This window comes from Apus apus, chromosome 7 (assembly GCF_020740795.1).
Source record: "Apus apus isolate bApuApu2 chromosome 7, bApuApu2.pri.cur, whole genome shotgun sequence".
Taxonomy (NCBI): domain Eukaryota; kingdom Metazoa; phylum Chordata; class Aves; order Apodiformes; family Apodidae; genus Apus; species Apus apus.
The window spans coordinates 14411073-14436373 of NC_067288.1; the positions used below are offsets into that span (position 1 = coordinate 14411073).

The window sequence follows — 25301 nt, forward strand, 5'->3', positions numbered from 1 at the left end:
TATGTTGCGTTCTGGAATGGTAGAAGGAACTGCCATATTCAGGTTTTTCCTGTCAATAATTTTTCTGACTTCTTTCAAGCTACTTAAATGAAAAACTACTGGTAAAGAATATTACTACCAAATTTAAGTTGCTGATATTAAAATGTATCTTTGATTAACAAATGCTTGTCAGAAGCTGGAAGTCTCTAGAAAGTAATCTGAACTTAATGCAAACATGGAATGTGACTGGAAAATGAAACACTTTCATAGTAGTCATAGTATTATTTGGACCTGTATGAAAATGTCTTGATGAGAAATACCAATCCCTTCTCACAGTTTTAAAGGATGTTGTATAATTTAAAGATCATAATCTGACAAATAAAACTACCTTTTATAAAATGTTTTGGTTCATTTGAAAGATATAAACTTGCAGCTGTCTACTTATTTATTCTAGAAAATAGATGATCTTGATAACAATTGAAAAATGTTAATGTTATAGTGTCTGATACCTGCCTGTTTTCCAGTGGTTTGTTACTGCACCAGTATGAGTGTCTTTCAAATAACTAAATTAATGGCACAATCAACTTATTTAAAAAAATAATAATAATCTTTGCTGTTGCTCCAAGAACAGCAGCTATGAAGAAGGCTGATACCTTGTCCTGAAATTTCTCGTGTCATCCTTTCAATTTACCCACTGAGAACCGATTTTGTATTTTAGAACATAGGCTTAGTTAGCTAGAAATACCTGATTTCTGTTGCAGGATAGGCTTCTGACCTCTAGTGTTTTGAATGTTGCAAGAGGAAGTTACAGTATGACTTTCCTTTGAAAAGTATGTTAGTAGAAAATGACATTGCAGGGTTCCTTTTTTGTGCTAAATTCATTTTTGTGAATTGTTAGTTCTACAAAGTCTATGCTCTGAAAGGAAAACTAACTTATTTGCCCTTCACTAATAACGAGGATCTTGCAAGCCAGGCTTATGCCCTACATTCAGCTCCAACTGTGATTGAGTCAGTTTACAGTGGTATCTATGGAATAAACAGTAACAATAGAAACACTGAAATATAATAGTATATATAGTAACTGTCAGTATGGTATACTCTATATGATATAAACTAACAGCTTTCAGCTATTTGTACAGTGCCAAACGTTATGCCAAGTTTGTTTGTCACACTAGGATTCCCTTTAGAGATTAGCTGAAAGTTAGTGTTGCAGGCATTTGAATGCAGATAACACCTTTTTGAGCATCTTGAAACCTAGGAGCTGCATTTGGTTGACAAAAGAGGGAAATCTCACATTCCTCTTCACCTCTGGCTTTTTTTACTTGCCAATTTTTTGCTGTACCTCTTGCCATGCTGGTGCTAGGGGACATAACTCTTTTACTTCTGTTCTCTGGAACCTCTATACAATAAATACCACAGTATTTCATATGCTACAACACTTTTAAGGGAGTAAAGCTTGTCCCATGTAGTGTTTCCCAGTGCGTGTCTTATAATGCAAGGAAATAACATGGGGTTTTTTATTTGTCACTTGGAGACAAAGAGAAATTCCTTGTTACTAAATTAAAACTTTACATCACTGAAAATAATGCACAGTGACATCCCTACACACTGCAGGGATGCTTTATGAAATTGCACATTCAACCTCTTGTGTACACTGGGTGTAAATTCCACCTGTGAAACTGTTAATTCTTCATGCTTCTCCATAGAATCACAGAATTTCCAAGGCTGGAAAAGACCTTTAAGATCATCAAGTCCAGCCTATGACCTAACACCACCACATCAGCTAGACCATGGCACTGAGTGACTCATCCAGCCTTTTCTTGAAAACATTCAGGGACGGTGCCTCCACCACTTCCCTGGGAAGTCCATTCCAATGTCTAATCACCCTCTCCGTGAGGATGTGCTTCCTAATATCCAACCTAAACCTCCCCTGGTGTAGCTTCAGACCATGCCTTCTTGTCTTGTCATTAGCTGCCTGGGAGAAGAGCCTGAGCTCCACCTGACTACAATCTCCCTTCAGGTAGTTGAAGAGAGTGATGTGGCCTGTGCTATGGTTAGTGCAGAGAGGTCAACTTGGTGTGAGCAACTGAAGCCCCTGTATTCCTGCTGTAACTTCAACCATATGAAAAGTGCTGGATGGTGACTGTGAAACGCTTCTGTTCATGATAAAATTATATGTTGACAGTTAAAATAAGATATTAAATATAGTATATCTGTGAATAATGTTAATATTCCTTTTTTTTTAACCAAAACAGAAAGAAGAAGGAAAAATTCAAGGACAGCTTAATAAATCTGATTCTAACCAGTACATCAGAGAACTGAAAGATCAGATAGCTGAGCTGCATCATGAGGTAAGTTATAACATAGTAGTGTCTCTGATCACTTGCACCTTTTCTAACTTTTCATTTGTAGCAGGCTTTAAGTTATTACAGCTTCAGTACCTGATTTTGCCAGTTTATATTATTTGAAATGAATGTAATAAAACTAATCTTATAAATTAATCTTGACCTTATTCTGGGTTATAAGTGAACAAAAAGTTGCTCAGTTACATGATGTGACAATAAATGAGATCAGCATTTATGTTCTATCTTGGTTTCTTCCTTAATTTCTTTAGTTGATCATATTTCACTGTTATATTTGCTGCATTTGGAGCTGTGTGAGTGAAAGCCCCTTGTGTTTTTATTTGCTACAACTTTTTAATGCTAAGTTAGTTAGAAACTAAACTGCATTTATGCAAGTAGAAGTGTCCGTGTCTACTTCTTTGTTCTTGCTGTTGTGAGGATGAATGGTAGTATACTGACATTGCTTAAAAAGAAAAAGGATGCTTGCTTAATAACAGTTAACAGATTTTTAAGTTCTAAACTGCCAAAACCTTCAACCTATGAAATTTGTCTTCCAACTTCCTTGCCCTAATAGCTGTAGTAATTTTCTGTTACTTAAAGAGGTGAGAAAATCCTGAAACCCAATGGCTTATGTAACTACTGTTCTCACTGGCTCATTTCAGTTTATCCTGGATTGTGAAGAAATGCCTTTACCTAATACTATATTATGTGCAAAATGCTCAGTCATCTTTGCATTGTAGTCTGCTTCTGCTTCAATATGCCTTCTAATGCATAACTCGGATAATGTTGCTTAAAACCATAATATGATAGAGCAATGCAACCTATTTGTTTGCTTTTGTTAAATAAATACATACTTTAAATAAAAATGTAGGTAGTGTTTTCATAACAATCTTAGTGTATCCAATCTTTCAGGACCAATCCCTTGAGAGTTACAACTTAGTGGAGGATCCTGGAATACTGTCTATGCTGTAGATTAAGGATAGTCTTTAGGGTCATCAGTCCAGCACCTTTACCAATCATTAAGCTTGCTTAAAAACAAACCTAAAAAATCAGGAACCTCGTGTTTTCCATTAAAGGCCTGTAACTAGCTTGCTTTGTTCCTTATGAGAAAGTAAGTTGCTTGTAGAGATACTATAATGCCAGGTATTTTTCATATTTTGCATTATGATTAAATAAGGCACCATACTGTCTTTACTCAGTGTAGATTTAAATTGAAAGCAACCACTGCTTTAGAGAAAAAGTAGAATTACTGTTGGAAAGCTGTTACTTTATTTTCTCTATACAAGCATTTGTCATGTGCCTGGCTGAGCAACTCAATTGTCATGAAGGCATACAATTGTGTGTTCAATGTATAAGTTCATGTGAACAGGTTGGAACAAAGATGAGGTTTGTTAGCTCACAGAGCGATGATCATTCTGAGTAATACCAGTGATTCCTAAACAGTTAAGTCTACACAAATCTTCATTAGCGTTTCCATTTGATTGAAAGAGAGTATCAGCTAGGGAGAACATACATTTTGGCAATACAGAGTTTGAGTAATTCCATGTAGAAGAGCAATCCTCTTCCAGATGTGTGCTTTGTTGTGGCTTAATTTTTAATTTCCAAACTAGGTAAACACTATAGGAACAAAGTATCTCACTCTAGGATAGAAACAGTAGGAAGGAACTCTCTATGTAGTAAGTAGACAAGTTCTAACGTTAGCAGCATTTCTTCCTTACAGAGAGTTTCTTAAAGCCTCAAAATCTTTGTTTGCTAATTACTTTTTTTTCCTCTTCTGGTTACATATCTATTTGTCTAGCTTTTAAATAAAAACCTGGGAGGGAAAGTAGTACTTAATGCACAATCCTTTATTTTGAGCATAACGCACTGGGCTAATTTTCAGGTAATGTAAGGATAAGTCTGAAACGTATGTAGTTTTAGAGGTTGGTTGCTGCTAATAAATAATAATAAAGTCTTGGATTAATATAACTGCTAAGTAAAGAACTTGGCTTGCAGTGTTTCCTGAATGAGCAAAATTGGAATAAACTGGCAATAGGGAGAGGTAAAAATGTTTGTCCTTAGGTGCTAAATCTTAAGATTAGTATACTTGTCCATACAAATTAAAGTAACTTTTTTATATCTGCATTGAAATGTCTTAATGTGTAGATGCACTAATGACCATGCTCTTTACTTTTTGGCTAGCTGGTTTTTTTTATTCTACTTCTGCAAAAGATAAAAGAAACGTTACAAATTTGTAAATTCATCTTCCTGAAGATAGGGTGATGGTGTATGTGACATGCTGACCACAACCTCCCAACTGGTTAACATGTAAAAAGCAATGGTAAAGGAACAGAGTTCTTGGTGACTGCATGATTACTATCTAATACACTATAATTGCAGAACTTTAAACTGAACAATAATGCAAAAAATTATAGTTTAAGGTGGGGTGGAATTGTCTGTATGTGAAACAAGATGAAAAGTCTTGGCATGGCCATCAAAGTTGATTCCACTTATTGAACTTTGGTGTTGTTTTCTTTTTTTCCAGTATTGCATTTTTACAGATGTTTACATCAGAAGAATTGCAGGTTCTCCATCTGAAAGATGGAACAAAATAATAAACAGATCCTGTATTGAGTATAAGTAACTGCAAACTGCGTCTGTATCATCCTCCTGATGAACACTACTTCATGTCTTTGGCCAGTAATCAGTGGAACCTGGAGGAGCTAGCTACTTTAGTTCTATCCTGTGATATGATCCATCAGATGGCAATGGTACCAAGATGTGGCAACAGCACAGTCCATCCTAATTGCAGAGTTCCAGTGAAAGGTCTACTGTTCCATCAGTGTTTGCAACGCAGACTAGTAGCCAGGGACAGGGCAAACCTGGAACACCAACAATGAACAACAGGGAATGGCAAAGAGAGTTTGACTGTTGCTGCCCAGGGTCTAATGCTCAGTTGTTCAGTGCTCACTTTTTGGATACTTCTCTGACCTGTTCCAGTCTGGTAACCAATTCAGCCACATATCAGAAATATATATAATTTAAGATTATATATATTTAATATATTAATATAGATATTATAATATATAATTTAAAATTAATTTTTTAAAAAACTTTGTTTATACTTTTAAAAACTCCCAAACAATTGTCATATGTAATTTGAGTCCAGGAATTGGCTTTGGTCTTCCATTTCTGAGCTCAGAATTTCACATGCATCTTAAATATGGTGCAGTTTTCAGCCTACAGGATGAATTTCAGCTGCTCTTATTTCTCATAGGAATAGTAATGTTACAGTCAGTCTTCAAATCAGAAGATTTATTCATAGTAAATTCAAGTTATTGTGTTCCTGTTACTAAGTAAAACTGCATATACTGGAAACAAGGAGTATGGCATCTAAAACTGAACCTAATAGGCATGTTGCCTATTAAATGTACAAGGTAAATAACACAGGAAAAGATGATGCCTTTTTTCTTTTCAAAAAGGTAAAACAACTATAAATGTGATTACTATATTGGATTTTTTTGTTTGCTCTAACAATTTGCCTTCCTGATTCCTCTTACATCTAACTAGTAGATATTGGTAGTGTGGTAAGCTGAATTGTATAATGACTACTTCACAGTAGGTCTTAAACTTGTATTTGATGAAGACTTCAAGAGAGCAGACAAAAGCCAGAGCTTTGAGAACATTGTAACAAGACTTGTTTTGTAGACTTTTGCTCTAAGCACAGCATCTTTTATCTACTCACATGCAGCTCTTTCTTTCCACTAACTTGAGTAACCAATATATTGGTAAGTAACCAAAATCTAACATAATTTACATTGCAATGTTAAGTGCTGAGTTCATACTTAAATTCCTCAGTGGAGCCATAACTATTCTCAGAGTTCAAATACATGTTCATCAATTACCATTAACTTGCTATTTTTACTTGAGTAAATATGTCAGTCATTTTCATGTTCATTCCCTAGAAAGTTAGTGACAGCTATCCTTTAATCTTTGCACAATCTATCAACATTTGAAGAACAGGTGGTGCATAATCAAAGAACAGTATTTCTAGAGAGCCAATAGATAATCTTGTGAAAAGTTGTGTATTTAGTGTCAGATTAGTGCTGCACTTCATTCTTATTGGCCAAGTTGCTTTATTTGGCACAAAATTGTTAGATCCTCATGGCTTTATTGTTAAAGGCTGAAACTATTGTGAAAACACAACATTTTGAGGATTATCATAGGTTCAAACAGGAAGTCATGATGTATACTTCTTCAAAGCTTTTAATATGCACTAGACTTGGACACTGCTGGCCCTTTCAGAAATCCATGTCCCACTGTTGTTTGTTCTTCTTGTTAATTGAGATTTTTCCACCAAGCATTTTCTTTCTTCCTCTGTTTGTCTTCTATTCTTAAAGCTATCTGTACAGCATACTTGACTACTTCTAGCTTAGCAGGATTTTAACCTAAAATGCTTTGCTGTTGTGCAGCCCTGACAGGCTGCAGTTCTGTGAAGCAACATGGTTCCTCTTGTCAGTTAAGTACATAAGCTTGGTGGCCCTGTCTTTGCACAAGAGAAATAGTCTGAGCACTGTACTCTGTCACTTGACCTTAGAGTTAATGTGTGTAAACTGGTGTAACAAATGGTGTGAGTAGACAGGTCCTACGAGATTTGTACCATGTATTACCTACTCTGCATAGGGAGTGCTAGTACTTCATAGAAGTTCCCTTTCAATAGACACTGAAATGTTAAGTGAAAGCAACTTCTGTGAAAAACTTTTACTATTCAAGAGAGTACATCACTTCAATAGATACTACTGAAATAAAGAGGTTACTGTATGTGGAAAAGAACATGTAGAAAGTTGGGACTGTTACGAGTTTCCATTAAGTAAAATTGAAGGTTTAAAGAAAACTGACTAAGGTAAATCTTGAACTCGTTCTTATTTCAACATAAATCACAGACTGGGGGGGGGAAACCTATTCTTTCTAGTTTTCCACTCCTAATTCAAACTGAATGGAATTAAATGATTTATAAACTGCTGAAGTTCTGCATTTCATGCACTGCCCCTCTGTACATTCAGGCACTTTTTTATGTATATTACACAGCAGCTGTCTCTGCTTCCTGCTGGATGTTGCAAGGCTTGTATGTGTTACCTAGATTACAGGAGTGGTACAAAAGATTAGAATTGACATGCTTACCCACAAACTACACTGGCAGACCACAAGACACCTCTGGAGACAAAAGCAAGTGGTTTCCAGTCTTACAGACTTTGTGATTTAGGACTGAAGTACTTAAGTTTAAATTGTATTTCAAGTGAAACTTTGTAAAGTTCATCACACTGTTCACTGATTTTTGTGTCTCTTGGAATGCTTTAATGGTTTGTTTTGCTGTTAAATTTCAGTTTGTTCTTTGTATTACAGCATTTTAAACGTGGGTTTGCTTTAATCTTATGACAATTCTCATATTAGGAGCTAAATTCTGCCTAATACGTATTCAAATCCACAAAAACAAGAAGCCTCTACAATTTGGGATTGTGGAGCATTATTCTATAAGGTATGATTCTTCTGTGTATTGGCTGTCTTTACTAGGAAGCAGCTTTATGAAGAGGAGCAGCAACATATAGAAACTTGGTGCTTCCTTCACTTAGCATGCATTTTTTTCCTTAGAAAGCAGGAATATAGATATTGAAGATAGCACTTTAAAATACATTTTTAACAATGCTTTCCTATACTTGGGGGATCCAGCAGTTGTTTTTAGCTTGCAAGCAGTTGAATTCTCAGATCTTAGTGATGCTTTTTTCTCTTTTTGACAAATTATTTGGTATTTTTCCGCATATGAGATATTCTTTATAATCCTGGTACCTCTTGATCTATATTCTGAGGTAGAAATTATTTGTAGATAAAAGGCTTCAGACCTCTGTACAGTCATGGAGACTTGTGGAGGAGAGAATGTGGTTTCTGGTAATTTATCTGCAACTTTTGTCTTAGATTTGAGGAGAGCTTTCAAAAGATGTTTCTTTTTAGTATCTCTTACCATTCCAGGGGATACAAAAACTGACTGAGTTAGGACTGGACTGAATTAATGCTAAAACCATAATAAACACAATTATCATGGAAGAAAACTGAAGCAAAATAGCAAGTTTTGAACTAAACTGTCTTGTGCCCTTCCTTTTTCTTCTCATACTGTTTTAGCTGTTCTCACCTTCAGCAGCCAGCACAATTTGTGACTCTAAGGAGGAGGTTCAGTTAATTTCTACTCACTGATTTTTGGTATCTAGATAACATTATTAAATTGAAATGGTTGGGGTTTTCTCCTTCAAGGAATTTTGAAGGGTGGGGATGATATATAAAATATTCAGACTGAAAGCAGGATTAAGAAGATAGGCAGGGAGCATTTTTTCACTCTTCTTCCAGTGCAAGAATTAGAATCTTCAAATGAAACTGGAGTTGTGTTGAAAATACATTAGAGGATATGATATTTGCGAATCTAGAAGATTAAATTCTTTAGATGGAAAATTGTTCCGACATACTAAAATTCATGCTAATACAGATTGGAAAAAATAACCACCTAAGTTTGTGGAGGGGGGGAGAAATATCCCTGGAGATGTGCAGATTTATAACTGAAAAACTGGCTACTTGCTGGCATTTGGGAAGAACATTCTGGGGAAGTACCACTACATATCTGCCTACCATGTTCTTTCCCAGGCATCTGCTAGTGACCAATGTCAGAGACAGAATATGGAGCTAATTTTCCCCTAACTGTTCCTCTGTAATGACATACACTCTTAACAAATAATGAAATATTTGAGAAGAGGCAAGGATGAGATTGTTTTCTAATGTGCAAATCTTATGCTTATGTTCTTGGTATTTGAATGAAAAACAAAATCCTGATGTTAGTGTGGCACACTGTTCCTTCCAACAGTTAGAAAACTCCCTGCTAACTGCCTGTATTAACAGTATTTCAGCATTGCTGATGGAAAAGAACAAGATGGCAGAAGACTGGAGCATAATTATTCTGCCAAAATATTTTATTGAGGCTTTTAAAAGGTTACAATAGTTATTTTAAGTGAAATTCTCACGGTTAAATTCTTACATATTGACAATGCAGAAAAGAGGGAATTTTTAAAGTATTTCCCATTTTCAGGTTCTGAAAACTTGATAGCTATTAAAATAAGTAGTGACCACTAGGTTAGTACGCTTCGTTTTCCACATACATATAATTTATCTAGGCATGGATCTGATATTATGTTTTAAGAACCTAATGCAGTCAGTAAGATTCTGATATAGGTATTATCTCATGGTCTGGTCTTGCTCCTAGTGAACTAACATTTTAAGATTGGCTTAATGAAAAGAGATATAAATTTGGAGATTAAATACTATGCTTTTAAAAGATTTTGCTTGTATAAATAAAATTCAAAACACTTTAAGTAATTACTTTGAGCATAAATAATGCATAAGTTACGATGAAAGGAGTAATCAGTAATAGGGCTGAATTAAGGATACATTTTGCAACTTGGGTTACCTTCTTAGGCTTTCACTGCTGAGTCTAAAATGGAGAAGGGAAAGTACACTGGCTGTCAGTCTGAAGGATTAAAAAAAAGCACCTATATAGGCCACATAATACAATATCTAAATAAAATTTAATGCGTTCTGGTACACAGGAGGAAAGTTTAAACCACATTAACAGTTTGTTGATCTTAAATACCATAAACTTTTGTATGGTAGGCAAGTTGTGTTTAAAAGCTGCCAAATTATTTCTTTTTTTTGTTTGTTTATATTATTAACTAATAATCTTAAATCAGTATGGTGCAGTGAGTGTTTCTGGTCCCCAGCAGAGTTTAGTCCAAGTTGTGAGATGAGGGAATATCTTTACAAGCAGCTTAATTACGACTTCTGCATTGGACATGGATGAACACAAAATGAAGCTGCTTTTCTGTGGCTTACTGGAGTAGCACAAGATGGGCTGGATGCTTCTAAGCAGTATTCCTAGCTCTGGTTTGTCTTGCAGTAATAGCAGCTGGGCTTGATGGTGGGTTACCAGCAGGAAGCATTATTCCTTTCCTCTGTTCATTTTGTTACTAAGCTTCCCTTGAGCCAAATTCAATGCTTACTAAATAAAAAGTTCGTATCTGAAGCACAACTAGACTACATTCAGAAGCTGAGTAAGTAACTCTGAGCTTCATCCTGCTGTATTTGGACTGCTGTTGTCTGGGTACTTGGTTTGGATGTGTCTATGCATGTATGGGTTTGTCTTTTAAGTATCTTTTAAAGCTATGACTGAGTTGAACATAGTTTTGCTGATGGAGATAGGAGAATTAACTAGGGAAAGTGAATTGTAGTTAAATTTCAACCTACTAGATTTTTTTAACTTCTCTTCTGAAGATATAGAGTGGTGGCTAGCAGAAGATCAGATTTATCAACATTTAGATATTTTAGAAACAGAAATAGGTTATTTCTTTCATCAGAACTAAGGAGAGAACAGTAAGTCCAAAAAGGCCTAGTTCTCTGTAAAATATACAATTAAATAAAATACTTTTCCACTCAGTCTCATGCCAACTTTTCTTTCCCCCCTTTCTCCTGGCAGGAGTGCACTATTTGCTTTCCATGTAGTACAGGCAGATGTATGTTTGTCTCTTGGCAATTGTCATTTTACTTGTTTGCCTTCATAAAACCAGCTAATCTTTGTGGGATTTATTTCAGTCAGTTTTTACATCGTTCTCACTAAAACTGTAATCTTTGCTAAAAGTACTTGCATTAACTCTTGCAAAGCACTTATTTCTCAATGCTGACTAGAACCATACTAACATCTTCTAACAATTTGCTTTTCTAGACAAATGCCTTCAAAATATGTGGTGCTCTATAAATGTTTTCTTACTTGATAAGAAATGTTGTCCCTGAAAGGAAATATGTTAGCCCTCAGATTTACAAAGTAAGCATTTCAACTTGTGGTAGAAGTTTATAGCACAATAAATCATGTGCTTTTCTTTTACCATATCTTGCAAGCACAGTTGGATAAGAGACCATCAGATCTTTCCCTCCCCACAAGTAAAGTTCTTGCAAGGCTGCTGGACAGCTAAAAATGTAGTTGCTTTACTAGTACGTGTCAAAGTTACAGAGCTTCTGAGCTGGCAGTCTGATTTAAGTGGTTGTGGTCAGTCTGAGGAACCTGTGATGTGATAAGATAGCATTTGTGAGGTCATGTGGTTTGCAAACACCCAATCTAATGCAGCAGCTTTGTCTACACAGGATAGTTAAATATATACTGTATGCTTGAGAAAAGTGAATTGCTTTATTCCTTTAATTCAGCTTAATCTTGAGAGTCAGATGTTATACTGGCTAGATAATACCAAGATTGTTGCAGAAGTGTCAGACTGAACAGATTGGTAGTCTTAATTCTCCAGTAACTTTCTTCAATTTAGTTGCCCTTAAAAAAAATTGCCTTGGAAACTGTCTGGCTTAACTAAGGCAAAAGTGTTATTGCACAGTGCAATTCCTGAATATTTTATGAACATCAGTTGCTTCAATCAATAATTTTGAATGGGTGTAATTAGCACAGACATGTTACACTTGCCCAGAAAGGTAGGATTGATTCTGTAATTATGATACTCCATTTCACAAATCTTTGGCCACAAACTCCATCTTAGCATCAGATTAAGGTTGATTCCTTTCCCTTCCCCCCAGTAACAACACCATCAGCAAAATACTTTGTCTCTCATGAGAGTGAAGGAAACCTCTAAATGTGAAGAGTGTAACGAGGACAGTGATATAGTCTGTCCTCAAACACAATAGAACTGACTTTGTTCACTTTGATGAGGGCAGCAGTTTTAGGTATGAATCTTAACTGTTTCACTGCCACTACTGACAGATTAGATTCCGTGATAAAATAAAAGATTGGTGACTGTTCTCTTTACAAACATTTCTGCTCTTTGGGGTTTTTTTTTTTGTTGTTTTGTTTTGTTTTTTTTCCTGACTGTATCCTACTGTCTTGCTGAGCAACAGACTAGTTCTTGATTGCAGCACTAGAGATTAAAACAGCTAGCTATACTTAACTATACTAAGCCCCTGTTCAGAGTTTGTCTGGATTGCCAAAGAAAGTAAATTGATTATAAAATTTTAATTATCATGGCAATGATGTTTTTCTGTGTGCTCAACTGTGTGGCCTATCTGCTGTACTTATCAGAGATATGTCAGGGTGTGTCCTATGTTTTTGTCTATAAATCAAGTTGTGGGGATTGAAAAGTGGAGGGATTGAGGTTCTACTGATTTTAAATTGTGTATAGTTGTTTATTGCAAAAAAACTTTGTGTTAGCAACAATCTATTTGAGAAACAAGCTCAGAAGAGGAATGCTATATATTAGCTTGTTAATATGGCTCTAGAAATGTATCTGAATATAAGTGGGGCAAACAGTGGAAATGTGGTGGAAACCTCTCCTAAAATTATTTTATCATTCTCAGAATGGCAACCAGCACAGATGGAAGTAATTTCTGCAATCAGAGGCAGAAATAAATGTTACTTATTCTATTTAAAAATGCTGAGTTTAACTCCTGCTTTAAAAGGATGGAGTAAAAGTGTGAAATTATCATTTCCTGTAACTGTTGCCTATAATGGGTACATTTTCAGTCTCTGTATCAGCCAGTACATTCTAGTTAATGTGTGAGGTTTCAGTAACTTTTGTATTTATAGATGCATGCTCTAGGGAGAAGAAAAATTGATATTTAGGTCGTTCACTGGATGTAATACTTGCAGCACACTCAGTGTAATCATGCTGCTGTTACAAAATATTTTTGTTGCCATGTCCTCTCTCCAAATAAACACGTTCATTAGAACTTCTTTTAGGAAGAGTTTCTGGGAAATTTCCTTCCACCTACTACCTAGCTATTTATAGAAACTTCCTAGGGCCAAGTCAGCTTAGAACTTTTTTGGAAATGCATACAATCTCACTACAACAACATTGTCAAATCTTAGAAAAATTCCCTCAATAGATAAAATCTGACTTAAAGTTACCAAAGACTGATTTCTTTTGAGCACTGTTTCAGAGTTGGGTACTTCCTTAGCTGTGTTGCTATTTCAGTTGCATATTTGATACAGAACTTCAAAGTTGAATTTGACTACATGGCACTAGATCAAAACCAGATTCATTAACCATGTAGTGCAGTGATCAAAAAGTCATGACCTCCCATTGATCGCTTTATTGGTTTCCTGTTCTGATTCACTGGAAACCTTCTGGTCTGAACACTTGTTGCTAGTTTTAATCTTTGTCACGTTTACAATACAGCAGACCCGTCTATGGTAAAACTGATATACAACATGCATTTAACATCGTATTTCCTTTTGGCTCAAGTGCTCTTTAACTGATAATGTTGCAAAAACACTGTTTGTAAAAACTTAAGTCAGGATATGTAAGAGTATCTTCAGAGCAATATGAAAGAAATTGGACAACTGGAGAGGTTTACTTTTAATGCATTAAAACTATTTCATAGATTTTATTTAAACTTTCTGACATCTATAGGGATTTTGTAAAGCATTTTGTATTACTGTGAGACTGAATATTACTTAGAAAAGCTGGCAATGTAAAACAGAGGCTAAATATTTTAAATGCTGTTAAAAAAACCCTGAAGTCTGAAATGACTCAGTCTTGGAAATTTCTTGCTGCTCTTCTGCTTTTCACTTATGACACACAGCAATGGTTTGAACTCTGTCTAGTGATATGGTCAGCAAAGATCATTTGAGAAGTATTTCAGGTTGTATACCAGTCTGTTACTTTGTTACTTTAGGTTACCCTTTTAAAGTAAGAGTTTCAAAACCAAATATAATTCTTTCCTTAAATAGGAGAATTTAGTAATTAATCACATACATGAGCTTGGATTTCAAAAAGTTAGTGATAAATGGGGCAGATTCATGGAGTGTAGTACCTCATGACTGTTGCTTTTAATCCCACTATAGCTGACAAAAAAAAAACAAACCAAAACAACCCACCAAAAGAAAACAAAACCAAAATCTCACTCTGGAGACTCTTTGGGTTTCTGTCTTTTAAGAATAGCAGCCATATTGGTAAAACAAGAAAAAGCAGCCTAGGTCTGCTCAGGTGTATAATATTGTCATTCACTGCTGTTGTGGTTTGGGCCCCCAGTAAGCTTACTAAGTTTAATACTTGCTCTGACTTCTGCTGCTAGTTTCAAGGTGTTTTGCTGTAATTGCTGTAACAAATGGATAGACCATACTGCATCTATATTAGATTGAATTCAATCTATGAATTCAAGAAAAAGTTGTACTGTTTTGACTTACAGTTGATCAAGAAGTTCAGACACATAAGAGACCCTGCAGACAACTGAATATCAACAGATGCAGTCTTCCCACCATTAATTTATGCAAATCAGACTTCTTTGAATGTTTCTACCATACTAAAAGTAATATAGGATTAATTTTCTGTATCTGCTGCTTTCTGCTTATTCTAAAAATCTTAACAAATTAATTTTTCTCAAAGATGCTTTTTATTACACTTCAAAATAAGGAGCTAAATACTCCACCAAGTCTTCTAAGAATTTTTGTCAGCTGATATTTATCTAGGTATGATGATTATAAAACTTTTTGGGAGGCAGATGAGGTAATGCTAGCAGGAAGCAAATACAGCTCAGAACTCATCCATACAAAGAGGAGTTAGTTTTCTTTAGGAAAATATTTTATAGTTTATATTATTTATAAATACTATGTTATAGAAACCACTAAACTTGGACCATTATAGAATCATTAACTCTTATCAGGGTTTGTTTTTGATTGTGCAAGTTTCCTGTTTTAGTCATTCTAAACTAAGTCCCAAATAAGCTGTCAAATGTGCTAAGGTGGAGCCTGGACTGTCCTGAGTACAATGGAGTGCAGCTTTTTTCTTCCCACAGGGATCCTGCAGAGACTGGCTAACAGCTTCATTTCAAAGGTCATTGCTAGACTCCCTAAAAATTGCCATTTTGTTTATCTGACTGAAACTTCTGGGTGAAAGTTTTTAGATGAGGAAATTATTTTCCACATTTAAAGGATATAAAAGACAAAACTATGGCTTTTTAAAAAGCCTCCATGGTAAATTAAATGTTTAATTGTGATTTATTAACTAAGCAAAGGAAGCAATTTTGCAAACAGATCTTGAAATGCTCTCACCGCATGTTATTTGTAAGCATGATCAAGACATTTCCTGCTTTCTTAAGTCATGGTACCTAATACACTGGATTTTTTTTTTTTTAAACAGCAATTTCAGTTTGCTTTATTTTGCTGAACTAGTCTAATTTGTTAAATTAGACTCTGGTTAGACTCCTGAGTACTGCCTTACAAACATCACTTTTGGGGGTGAGGGGAAGGCAAAAACAAAGACAAATCATGAAGGCATGTAAAGGTGATTCCAATCTACGAAGCCCCGAATTTGTCAACCCCCACCCCAAACACTTCAGGCTAACTTTAATGTTTGTACTTTAGGTGGACTACAAGGGAAAAAAATATTTTTGTCCATGCTAGTATTGTAGTAAATCTTTCCTTAAAGTTTTCCAGAGATTTGAAATGTGTTTGCTTTCTTCCTTTTGTCCATGACTCTTCAGCAATGTATTAAAATGCATTGAACAACTTGATTTCAACAAAATCTAGCTAACTTGCTGGGATTGTTTTCAATTTTGACACAAAATAAAATAGTGGGGAAAGAAGCAGTAAAGAGAACAGCATAGTAACACTTCCTGTCTGAGACTATAATTGTCTATTGCACCAATTTCCAAATTAAATCTTAAGCTGAAGCAGCACATCTTTAGGAAATCTGAGAAGACTTGAAGTTGTTCTGGAAGAGTTTTGATCTTAATATTTTAAATTAAAAAGGAAAAAAAAAGACAACTGTGTGAAAGCAATAAATGAAGATGTAACCTATTTTCTGAATTTCTCTAGTAAGGATATCTTTGACTGCTGGAGATCTCTTCCATGTCTGCCTCACAATGAATGAAAAAGATGGTTCATTGTGATTTCTGCCCCTGCACACACACACACACCCCTTTTATTTTTTTTCGTAACGTGTTCCTTGCTTATTTTTTGAGGTCTACATAATGTATTATAATTCAGTTTTTAAATCTCTAGAATTACATTGCATTGGAGAAATTAAAAAGGTTTTGATAAGAGATGGGAGTAGCCATCTCTGCAGATTTTCATATGAATTTCAGGGAAGATAAGCTCATACAGCCCCTCTCAGCTATTCTCTTTCAAATACTGAGTCCACAGTATTAGAGGTTCTTCCCTTGGAGGGACAACAGTGATCAGGTAACAGGAATAAGAAGGGTAAATGGGAGTTCCTCAGTTCAGTCTCTGTTTAGTCTGGTTGGTTTGGGCTTCTTGAATCATCAGTTTCCAAGCATGACCCTTTCTTGGCTGTTAGATACAAGTTAAATCATAATCATGGCTGCATTCATAGCTACGGCTTTAAAAAACAACCTTAATATTAACTAAAATGAAACAGGAAATGCGCTGACACTGAAATAAAAGCCACAACTTTGAGCTTTGTCCTAAAACAGTTATAAAAATAACACATTTCTAATGTAACATATATTTTTCAATTTTATTTTTAAATTTGTTAGAGAATGTGTCACTGTTTCTAAACAAGTAATGTTGTTGTATTATATGCAGTGTGTTGGTGACTTATTTTACACATAATCCTGAGGTCTATACAAGTTGTTAGGAAGCTCTCAAAAGACTATCTTCTGCCTTTTGCATATGTGATCTATGTGTTTGGGTAAAAATTGTCTCATGCTTGAGGAAAACAACAAACATCTTTAAAGATGGTTTGGTTTTGCATTAATTTTTTTCTTTATTGCAGGATATGTTAAACCATACTTAAGTTTTTCTTTTCAAAAAGATCTCAGACTTTTTAAAGCTCAATAAGGAACATCTTTCATTAAAATGCTCTGAAATCATTGTCACAATGCATGCCTAGCAGGCCTTTTCATATAAGGAAGCTGATTCTTTTAGAGAACTTTAGAAACCCCATTTGCGTTGTAGCTGTACAGCCATTAAACTTGCTAAGAATTGTTTTAAAAGATGGATCGCTAACATTAGTTTCTGCAACTATTTTTTTTAGCTAATGATGTCTCCATTTGTGCAGTGCTCATGTTGTGATGGTTTCAGTATGAATGCAGCTCACTATGGAAGTAAACTGTGTATTTAAAAATGGGCTTCAGGGAACTTTAGATGCCTAAGGACTTGCTTGTGTTCATGGAAGTGAGAAAGTAGCATGAGAATGAAGAATGTCTTTAAACTCACAGGCTTGCAACCTTAGTGTTGTTCATTCCTTTTGTGTATGCGTGTGCAGGAATGTTTCTGCATTGTAGTACCTACTGGACATATTTGTCTGGATTGATATTTGTCTGTCAAATAACTTATTTTCCATTAATTCAGTCTGAGATGCTGTCACCACTTCATTTTCTGAGATACATATTTTTCCAAAAGAAGTTACTGGGAGCTTTTTTAAAGAAGTATAGTGTGTTAGTGTATGTCTTAAAGGGGAACCATCTTGTCACAATGGGAGAGGGTCAGTAATAAGTAGCAGTCAACTGTTACATATGGTAAAGGATCCCATTAGATACTGTGGACCATTCATCTCAGGATTTTTTAAGAACACAAATTACTTGCCTTTATTTATAACTTAATAGGTCATCATGGATGTTCTTTATTGGCTTGTAATTAGATTTTGATTTCTGAATCTCTTTTCATCTTTCCAAGTTGCAAGTGTTTTTCTGAATCATAGATCAGGTATTTGAAAATGCTTATAACTTTTTCTCTTCAGCTAAACAGGTTAAATCCTACTTTCAGCAACATTGTAGTTTTCCTTTCAATCATGTTTGTTTTTTAAGCAGAAAATCTTACTAAGAATTCCTACTGTTATTAAGATGGAGACAAAGAGGGAACTCTGATTTTTTTAGATTCCTCTTGCTATAAGTAAAAGCACTGAGAATTCAGTATCTTTATTCTTTAAACAGAAACACTGCTGTCTGGTAATAACAGTATCATTCACCCAAGACAGTGGACTTATTTTTATCTCACTTGTGTATTGCTTGTTTACCTACTGTGAGTAGATTGAATGAATATTTATTGGCCAGTTTTGTTAAAATTCTTCTTTTCTTCAGAATTGAGTAAATTCCAAGGATTAGTCACTGAAGCCTTTTAAAGGGAGAAGAAAGTAACATTCTAGTTTTACTTATTTCCACCACCGAATTCCTAGCTTTAAAATAACCCACAAACTTCACAGCTTACAACACAAAAATGCCTCACAAAGCTTAAGTAGAACTCTCTTTCACAAAGTCCCACTTGAAAATTCGATGTATGATGTCTACTTAAAAAACAAAAGGGGCTTAGAAATACAACTTGCTTGCAACTGATTGGCACCCTTCCAAGTATTCTGTGATTCTGTGATTTAACATGGAAGAACTTTTGAATTGTACTAAAACTTCTACATTTCTCTTTACTGTCTCTCCTTCACGCCTGGCTTGATGAGGCAGTCAGCATCAGGTAAGAAAGTTTATTCTGAGGTTCAAGGATCTGATTGTTAGCCTTTTTTCAGTTCTTCTAAATTTGCGAAAGTACACTGTTACCTGTTAAGAGTATGTACAATTAAAGTATTGTCATGTGTTGACCTATAGAATGTTCACTTTGTCTTTAAAATTCTGAATTCTTTAGGCACAAGAAGGTATATAAATGCAAACATTATTAAGATTCTGGTTTTGATTCAGCTGGCTTTTGAAGGGATGATGACATACATTTTGGTCATATAATGTTATTAATCCTTTAAAATGTCCTAGAGACCAAATTAATAAGCTGTAGTGAAAACTGGGTTGAAGCTGTAGTCATCTAGACAATATGACCTGGATTTGAGAGTTAAAAGCAAAATGTGGGTTTGTCAGACATCTTTTTTTTTTTTTTACAGATGTGATCAGATTTGAGATGCTTGCAAAACTGAAGCAGTAAGAAATAGATGAGGTTCATTTGAATGTCACTTGTCAGGGTACAAGAAATCTAGTTCCCTTGACATGGAGGGCCATGCTTAAAACTGAAAGGCTTTAACTAATACTGGCTCTTCGTACAAAAGAGAATAAAAGTGACAGACTCTGAGGTCCATACTCTGCTCAACATGGTTGCAAGATAAAGAGCTGTTCTTTTTCCTTCAGGTGGAAGGATAAGGACAGAGTTATAACGCGAGTTTGCAGGTGGTGGTGTCTGGGTCAGGTGCACGTGCTTCAACCCTCCCCACAAGTCCTTAGTTGGATTTCCCATTCTCTTGATATGCTTGGCTACACAAACTACAAGATTTTGGTATAATACTTCCTACTTTAATCTTTCTCTGTGTTCAAATAAAACCCTGATGGCAAGAATCTCAATCGTTCTTAAAAAGGTGACAGATGATCTTCAATGTGAATAAGGTAATTAATTGATTGCAAAATCTAAGCCACACCTATGCAATGGCAAACACAGAATTGGTAGTTAAAAATCAGGAAAGATATTTTTGAGTTGTTGCTGAGAGTTCTCTGACATTATTGTGCTCCGTGTGCTGCAGCAGCCAAAGAGACATGTCAATGTTAGGCATCAATAGGAGTACATTAAAAACAAAATAAAGGTTTTTATATTGCCACTACAAAACTTTGGTGAAGGGTTGGTCTCTACACCTCAAGATCCATGTAGAGAGTTTAAAGAAGGTCTGCAGGGAAGTTAAAGGGCAACTAAAATTATCAGTGGTCTTGAGTACTGCCTGTCTGTGGGAAGCTAAAAAGGCTTGGGACTCACCTGTTCAAGAGAAGTCTGCGGGAGGCATTATGATATAAGTTTCAGAATAATGACTGAAGAACTTTTCACTACTGGTTCCTGCATTACTAGAATTTGAGGGCAATTCCTGAAAAAAGGAGATTAGTTTGAAACAAATAAACAGATTTCTGAAACTTACTGCTAGAGAAAGCTGTGGAGGTAGACAACAAATTAAAAAAAAAAATAAAATCAGTCATGGACAACTGGTCTATAAATGAATGCTGAAAGAGCTAGGAAGACATGCTTGTATCTGCCACAACAGTTTCTGGACAAGTGAGTGGGGGCTTGGGAATGTGAAGGCAATGGATTGCAAAAACTGGTCATTCACATGGTTTCCCTTAAAAACAAAAAAATAGTGTCTTGTTGGCACTGTTGGAGACAGTATACTGGCTGATGGACCATTGTCCTGAGCCAGCAGGACATGTATATTCCCATCTTGAAAAAATATACTGCTTTGTCTGTTAGAAGTACAGAACCTCCCTTGCTAGACTGTGAAGTTACCTGAGAATACAGTTTTTTTCCTTTTAAGAAACCTCTATTTTAAGAGCCTTAAGCTGGCATTAGGTGCTGGTATGTAATTGTGTTGGAGCACATGCTAACTACAAGTTGTTCCAAGTGCTTCAAGAAGCCTTAGAAAGCCTTTTTGCTACAACAGAAGTTGCAGATTATCAGGCTTCTTCAGAAATGCTCTTGAACAAATATTAGATGTAAGTGCTTTTGAAGTATCTTCAACTCTGAAACTACATAAAACTGAAAATATTACATAGCTGTTCCCAGCCTATTCTGCTGGATACTTTTAATTTCTTGGATTAGTTGCTTTCATTAACATTTATGTCTAAAAAAATTTTAAGATGCAAATCAAATTCTATCCTCACTTGAAAAACAACTTTTCTCAACTTTTTTTGAGATTAAGCTGTCAGATTTCTAATTGTAAAATAAAAGTAGTATTGTGTTGCAGACTAGGTTTTGTGATAAGGTACAGACATTTAATGTAAAGGCAGCTGGATTCAAATTACAGCATTTATATTTTTAACAAGTTCAGTAATTTTGGCAAGTACAAAGTATTTCAATTTCTCAAACTCAAAATGGCTGCCATAAGACCAGTAATTTGTATCCCACTGCCCATGCTTTTCACACATCACTGAACTGTAATCTCTCTCAGGTTGGAAGGGACCCTGGGAGGCATTTAGGTCCAACTGTCTGCTCAAAACAGGATCAACACTGAATTCAAAGCAGGTTGCTTAGGGCTTTGTCAATTGGATGTTGAAACCCACTGAGGACATACAGTCTACAGTCTCTGAACAACCTGATCTAATTCTTAACTTGCTTTGCAACAATTCTTTTCCCTTCATATTCAAACACAACCTTGTGTTCTGTGTTATGATCACTCTCTTCTCCCACCATGCATTTCACTAAAGAGCTAGTTCACTGTTATCTTAAGATATAAGTTCCTGCCCCATAACTGTCTTGGTGCTTCTCCACTGAACCTACTTGTTAGTATTTTGTACTGAGGAAGGAGTGAGGTAGCAAGTGCAGAATAGGACAGACGCAATCTGACCAGTGTCAAGTAAGAATCTGTTCAGGAACTGTATGACCATTAATAGATTTGTTGCATATATTCTCTACAGTAGGCTCATGTTTCTTCCTAGCAGCTTGGTTCCCCCTAAACGTGAGGAGTAAAGGGCAGGCAAGTGTAAAGCTGCAGGTCAAAACAAGTGTTTCTAGAAGGTCACAAGACTGTTCATCCTTTTATTAGAATAACAAAAGCTAACATGCTGTTTTCCCAGACTAACTTTGGGAATCGGCAAAGGCTGTGCCTATTCATTATTTTTTTTCACCAACAGCATTTTCCAGGCTCTCACTTGGTGTTAGTAAAGACTAATGCCTAAGACTGTGAAGCCATGATTTTGTCGTTACCTAAATACTTTATCTAAAGGTATCGTGTGTTGAAGTCTTCAGGAAAACAGTCGAGGTCATTGGCTTGGCTTTCTGAATGTTCAAAACAACTAACATTGAGTATCAGTTTTATAATTTCAGGTGAACCTATGACTTAACTATGCAGACTTTAAAGCATATAATTTCTTTAATATTAAATCTGTAGTCACATGTACAGTGGAGCTTTTTTCTGTGGTGAGGGTGGAGAGAAATTGTTGGGTTTTGTTTTTCTGTATTTTATTTTCTTAGTGACTAAAATTGATAGGTGTTTTGGAAACATCATGCAACAGCTAATCTGATTGTATTGCAGGGTATTTTTACGGATAGTATTTTTAAATAACACAATAATCTCTGTATCAATCTTTCTGTGTCTAGGTATATAAGTTAGTAAAAAATATTTATTCTAGATACATGTTACTTTCCAGTATCTAGTATTTGGCATAAGCCAATTTCACTTACATCATCAATTATGCTGTGCAAGTGTGGAACTTCTTGTTTTGCTTGCCTTTACACAAGCATTTTCCTCATAAAAAAACTGCAGTGTGTGTCTGAAGAAAATCCAAAAAACTAACATTAATATGTGTAGTTACAACCAAGGTTTAGATCTACAGGATGTACCCATATTCCTATCAGGGATATTTTGTTATCCATTAAAAGCTGGAGCTTTTACATGCTCTGAACATTTGATTCGATGGCATCTAGCATGGATTGATTTGTGATCTTTTTTCAATGCCTTTTTTGTTCTCATCTTTTGCACAAGCCTATAGTAAGTACAGGGATTCCTTCTTCCCCAAGTGGACAGGTAAAATGTTCTATTGGTGTTAATAGCAAGGACCTACATGCACTTTATCAAAGTGAACACTGCTTCAGATTTCTGTGTAAAGAAGCTTTTCAGGCTTTTTCTTTGTATTTTCTAGGTCTCTGCTACTGTGAGAAGTCACTTATACCACTTGGTGCATCTTCCTTTTTAAGCTTCCAGAGTGACATTAGGAAGTTTCTGTAATGCATTTTTAATGTTGTTCTTCATCCTTAGGATTTTTATCTTAATACTCAGACTGTCAAACTGACCCTGAGGTAGTTGCTACTAAAAGCTAGCAAAAGTGAAATTCTAAAAAAATGTCTGGAATGTCTTCCATCAGTTGCAGTTATTTTCACTAAATTAACAGGGGACTCGCCAGACTTCAGACCTTTAGGTTTTACTTTTGAATAGCTTGAATGCATGGTTGTAATAGTTTATCACTCTACGGTGCATTTTTCAGTGCATTTTTAATTAAAATCTGTCCATGGTCTGACAATCATTTTTGTCTTGTTTGATGTTTTCTTAAAATTGGAACTACAGTCTCTTTCTGCCATAAAAACATGCTTCTTGATCTGAAACATCATTGGGTCTGAACTAGATAATGAAAATATGCTCATTCTTGCAGTGTAGACAGAACTAAGCATATTCTGTTTTTTTTTCTATAACTGCATGAAACTGACAATATTCATGTGGGACCTTGCTCTTTGGGATTGTAGGAGGGCTTTTCTCCAGTGAGAAGTGATAAGGGAAAGAATGGAGCTGTAAAAGGAAGATGTGAAAGCCAAAAGTGTTGTCAAAACAAATAGGCCACTCTAGAAAGCTATCAACCATCCTTGTGGGGATATTAAAGACACAGGAAGAAGTTTGGAGAAATCTGTCGTAAGTGATTATAGGAACCTTGATTATTAAGTCTTAAAACTGAAATACTCTGGGAGTGGAAGGAGAATTTTGGAAAATACCAAGTACTGTTAAAGACATTCTTTCAAGGTCTTTGCTTGGCCAGGCAGAAATGAGAAGTCACTTTTTTCTGATTGCAGATGAGTTTCACAGTAATCATGAAATGTGCTGCTTCTAGATCATAGACTCATACATCTAGCGTTTAATTTATTCCAGTAAGGGTTCAATGAGACATTTATTTTAAATGTGGGGTTTTTTACTACTGGGCTTTTCAGCTCTGATTAACTGTTAACTTTTCCTTTTTCTAACAGATCAAATGTCTAAAAGGCCAGAGAGACTTCTCAGACCAACCCACTTTTGATGGGATTCACATTGTCAACCATTTCACAGGAGATGATGAATCATTTCATTCTTCTGATGAAGATTTTATAGCTAACTCCATACAGGAGAGTGGGGTGACCTTTCATCTACACAGGAGGACTGGTCAGATGGCTTTAGATCACACAGTCATAGACAGCAGTGACAGTGATACCGAGGAAAGTGCCCTTCAGACTGAGAATTCAGACAAGATGCTTTCCAAGCAAAGAATGGAATCTTACTCTACTACTGTGTGATTATCACTGTGACTAGCATTGAAGACTTTCATGTTTCCGTAAGGATGAAATTGTCAGATAACAAACTATACAGCAGTTGGTTTAGGTACCTATTGGATCTGGTTTGGCCTGTGATAAATACTTACATGTACTGTCTATCTGCCTTCTCTTTTTGCCAAATCTTGCTAATGACATACCATCGCCATAAAACAGGCTGGGAAGAAGTTGATGGATGACAGTTTTGACAGTATTACTGGATGTTCCTTGGTTTAGAAACTCCAAATATAGAATTTCTGTAATGCCTAAGAACCATTTTTGCTGTTCACAAACACAGGAATTATTTTCCTCAAAAGAAATTGCTCTTGTGCAATATTTTATGCTCTGAACAAATGTGTATGTTTTACATTGTTACCCATTTGTGATCTAGATGGATGCTAGTAAACCATCTGATCATGATATATAAATATATAAAACTATCTTATGTGTCTCAATTATTTTTTTTAACTAAAGTTATTGGATACCCACAGAAGGCTTGAAAGAGGAGCCTTTATCTGTACTACTACATGTATGCAACTAATGGTCACTAATGTCATAAAGGTGTTTTTCACCATTTTCACTTAAATCTGTGTGCATCTGCTTTTGATGTTGCTAAGTAATACCTGGTCTGAATATATTAATTACAATAATGTTTATTTTGTATATATTTATATATCTACACCAAGCTGAAAATGTACATTATACCATTTTATATGAGGAATGTAAATGTTGCAATATTACTGTCTCTGGTATTCTAATGGTAAAATGAATTCTGTATATATACACTAGAAATTAATTACTAAATAAAGGCAAAACACTAACTTTACATCAAGTTTCAGCCTAGCTACACTAACAGGTTCACGTTCTAAATGCTTGTTCAAAACACTATTGATTGAAATCTTTTACCTTCATATATATGTAATGAAAATAAATTTTTCATGATTTAACAA

General features: G+C 35.3%; 1 protein-coding gene across 8 annotated transcripts in view; it reads left to right on the forward strand.

The window, feature by feature from the left end:
• The window catches only part of EVI5 (ecotropic viral integration site 5), a 79968-nt gene extending 54667 nt beyond the window's left edge, over positions 1-25301 (forward strand). For 7 of the 8 annotated variants that reach the window (XM_051625332.1, XM_051625333.1, XM_051625334.1 and 4 more), the window contains 2 exons: positions 2235-2330; positions 24034-25301. In XM_051625332.1, the coding sequence (XP_051481292.1) occupies positions 2235-2330; positions 24034-24336 (399 nt within the window). In that variant the 3' untranslated portion in view covers positions 24337-25301. Of the gene's footprint in view, positions 1-2234; positions 2331-18794; positions 18805-24033 lie in introns of all 8 variants that reach the window. The other variant, XM_051625331.1, reaches the window with a different exon arrangement.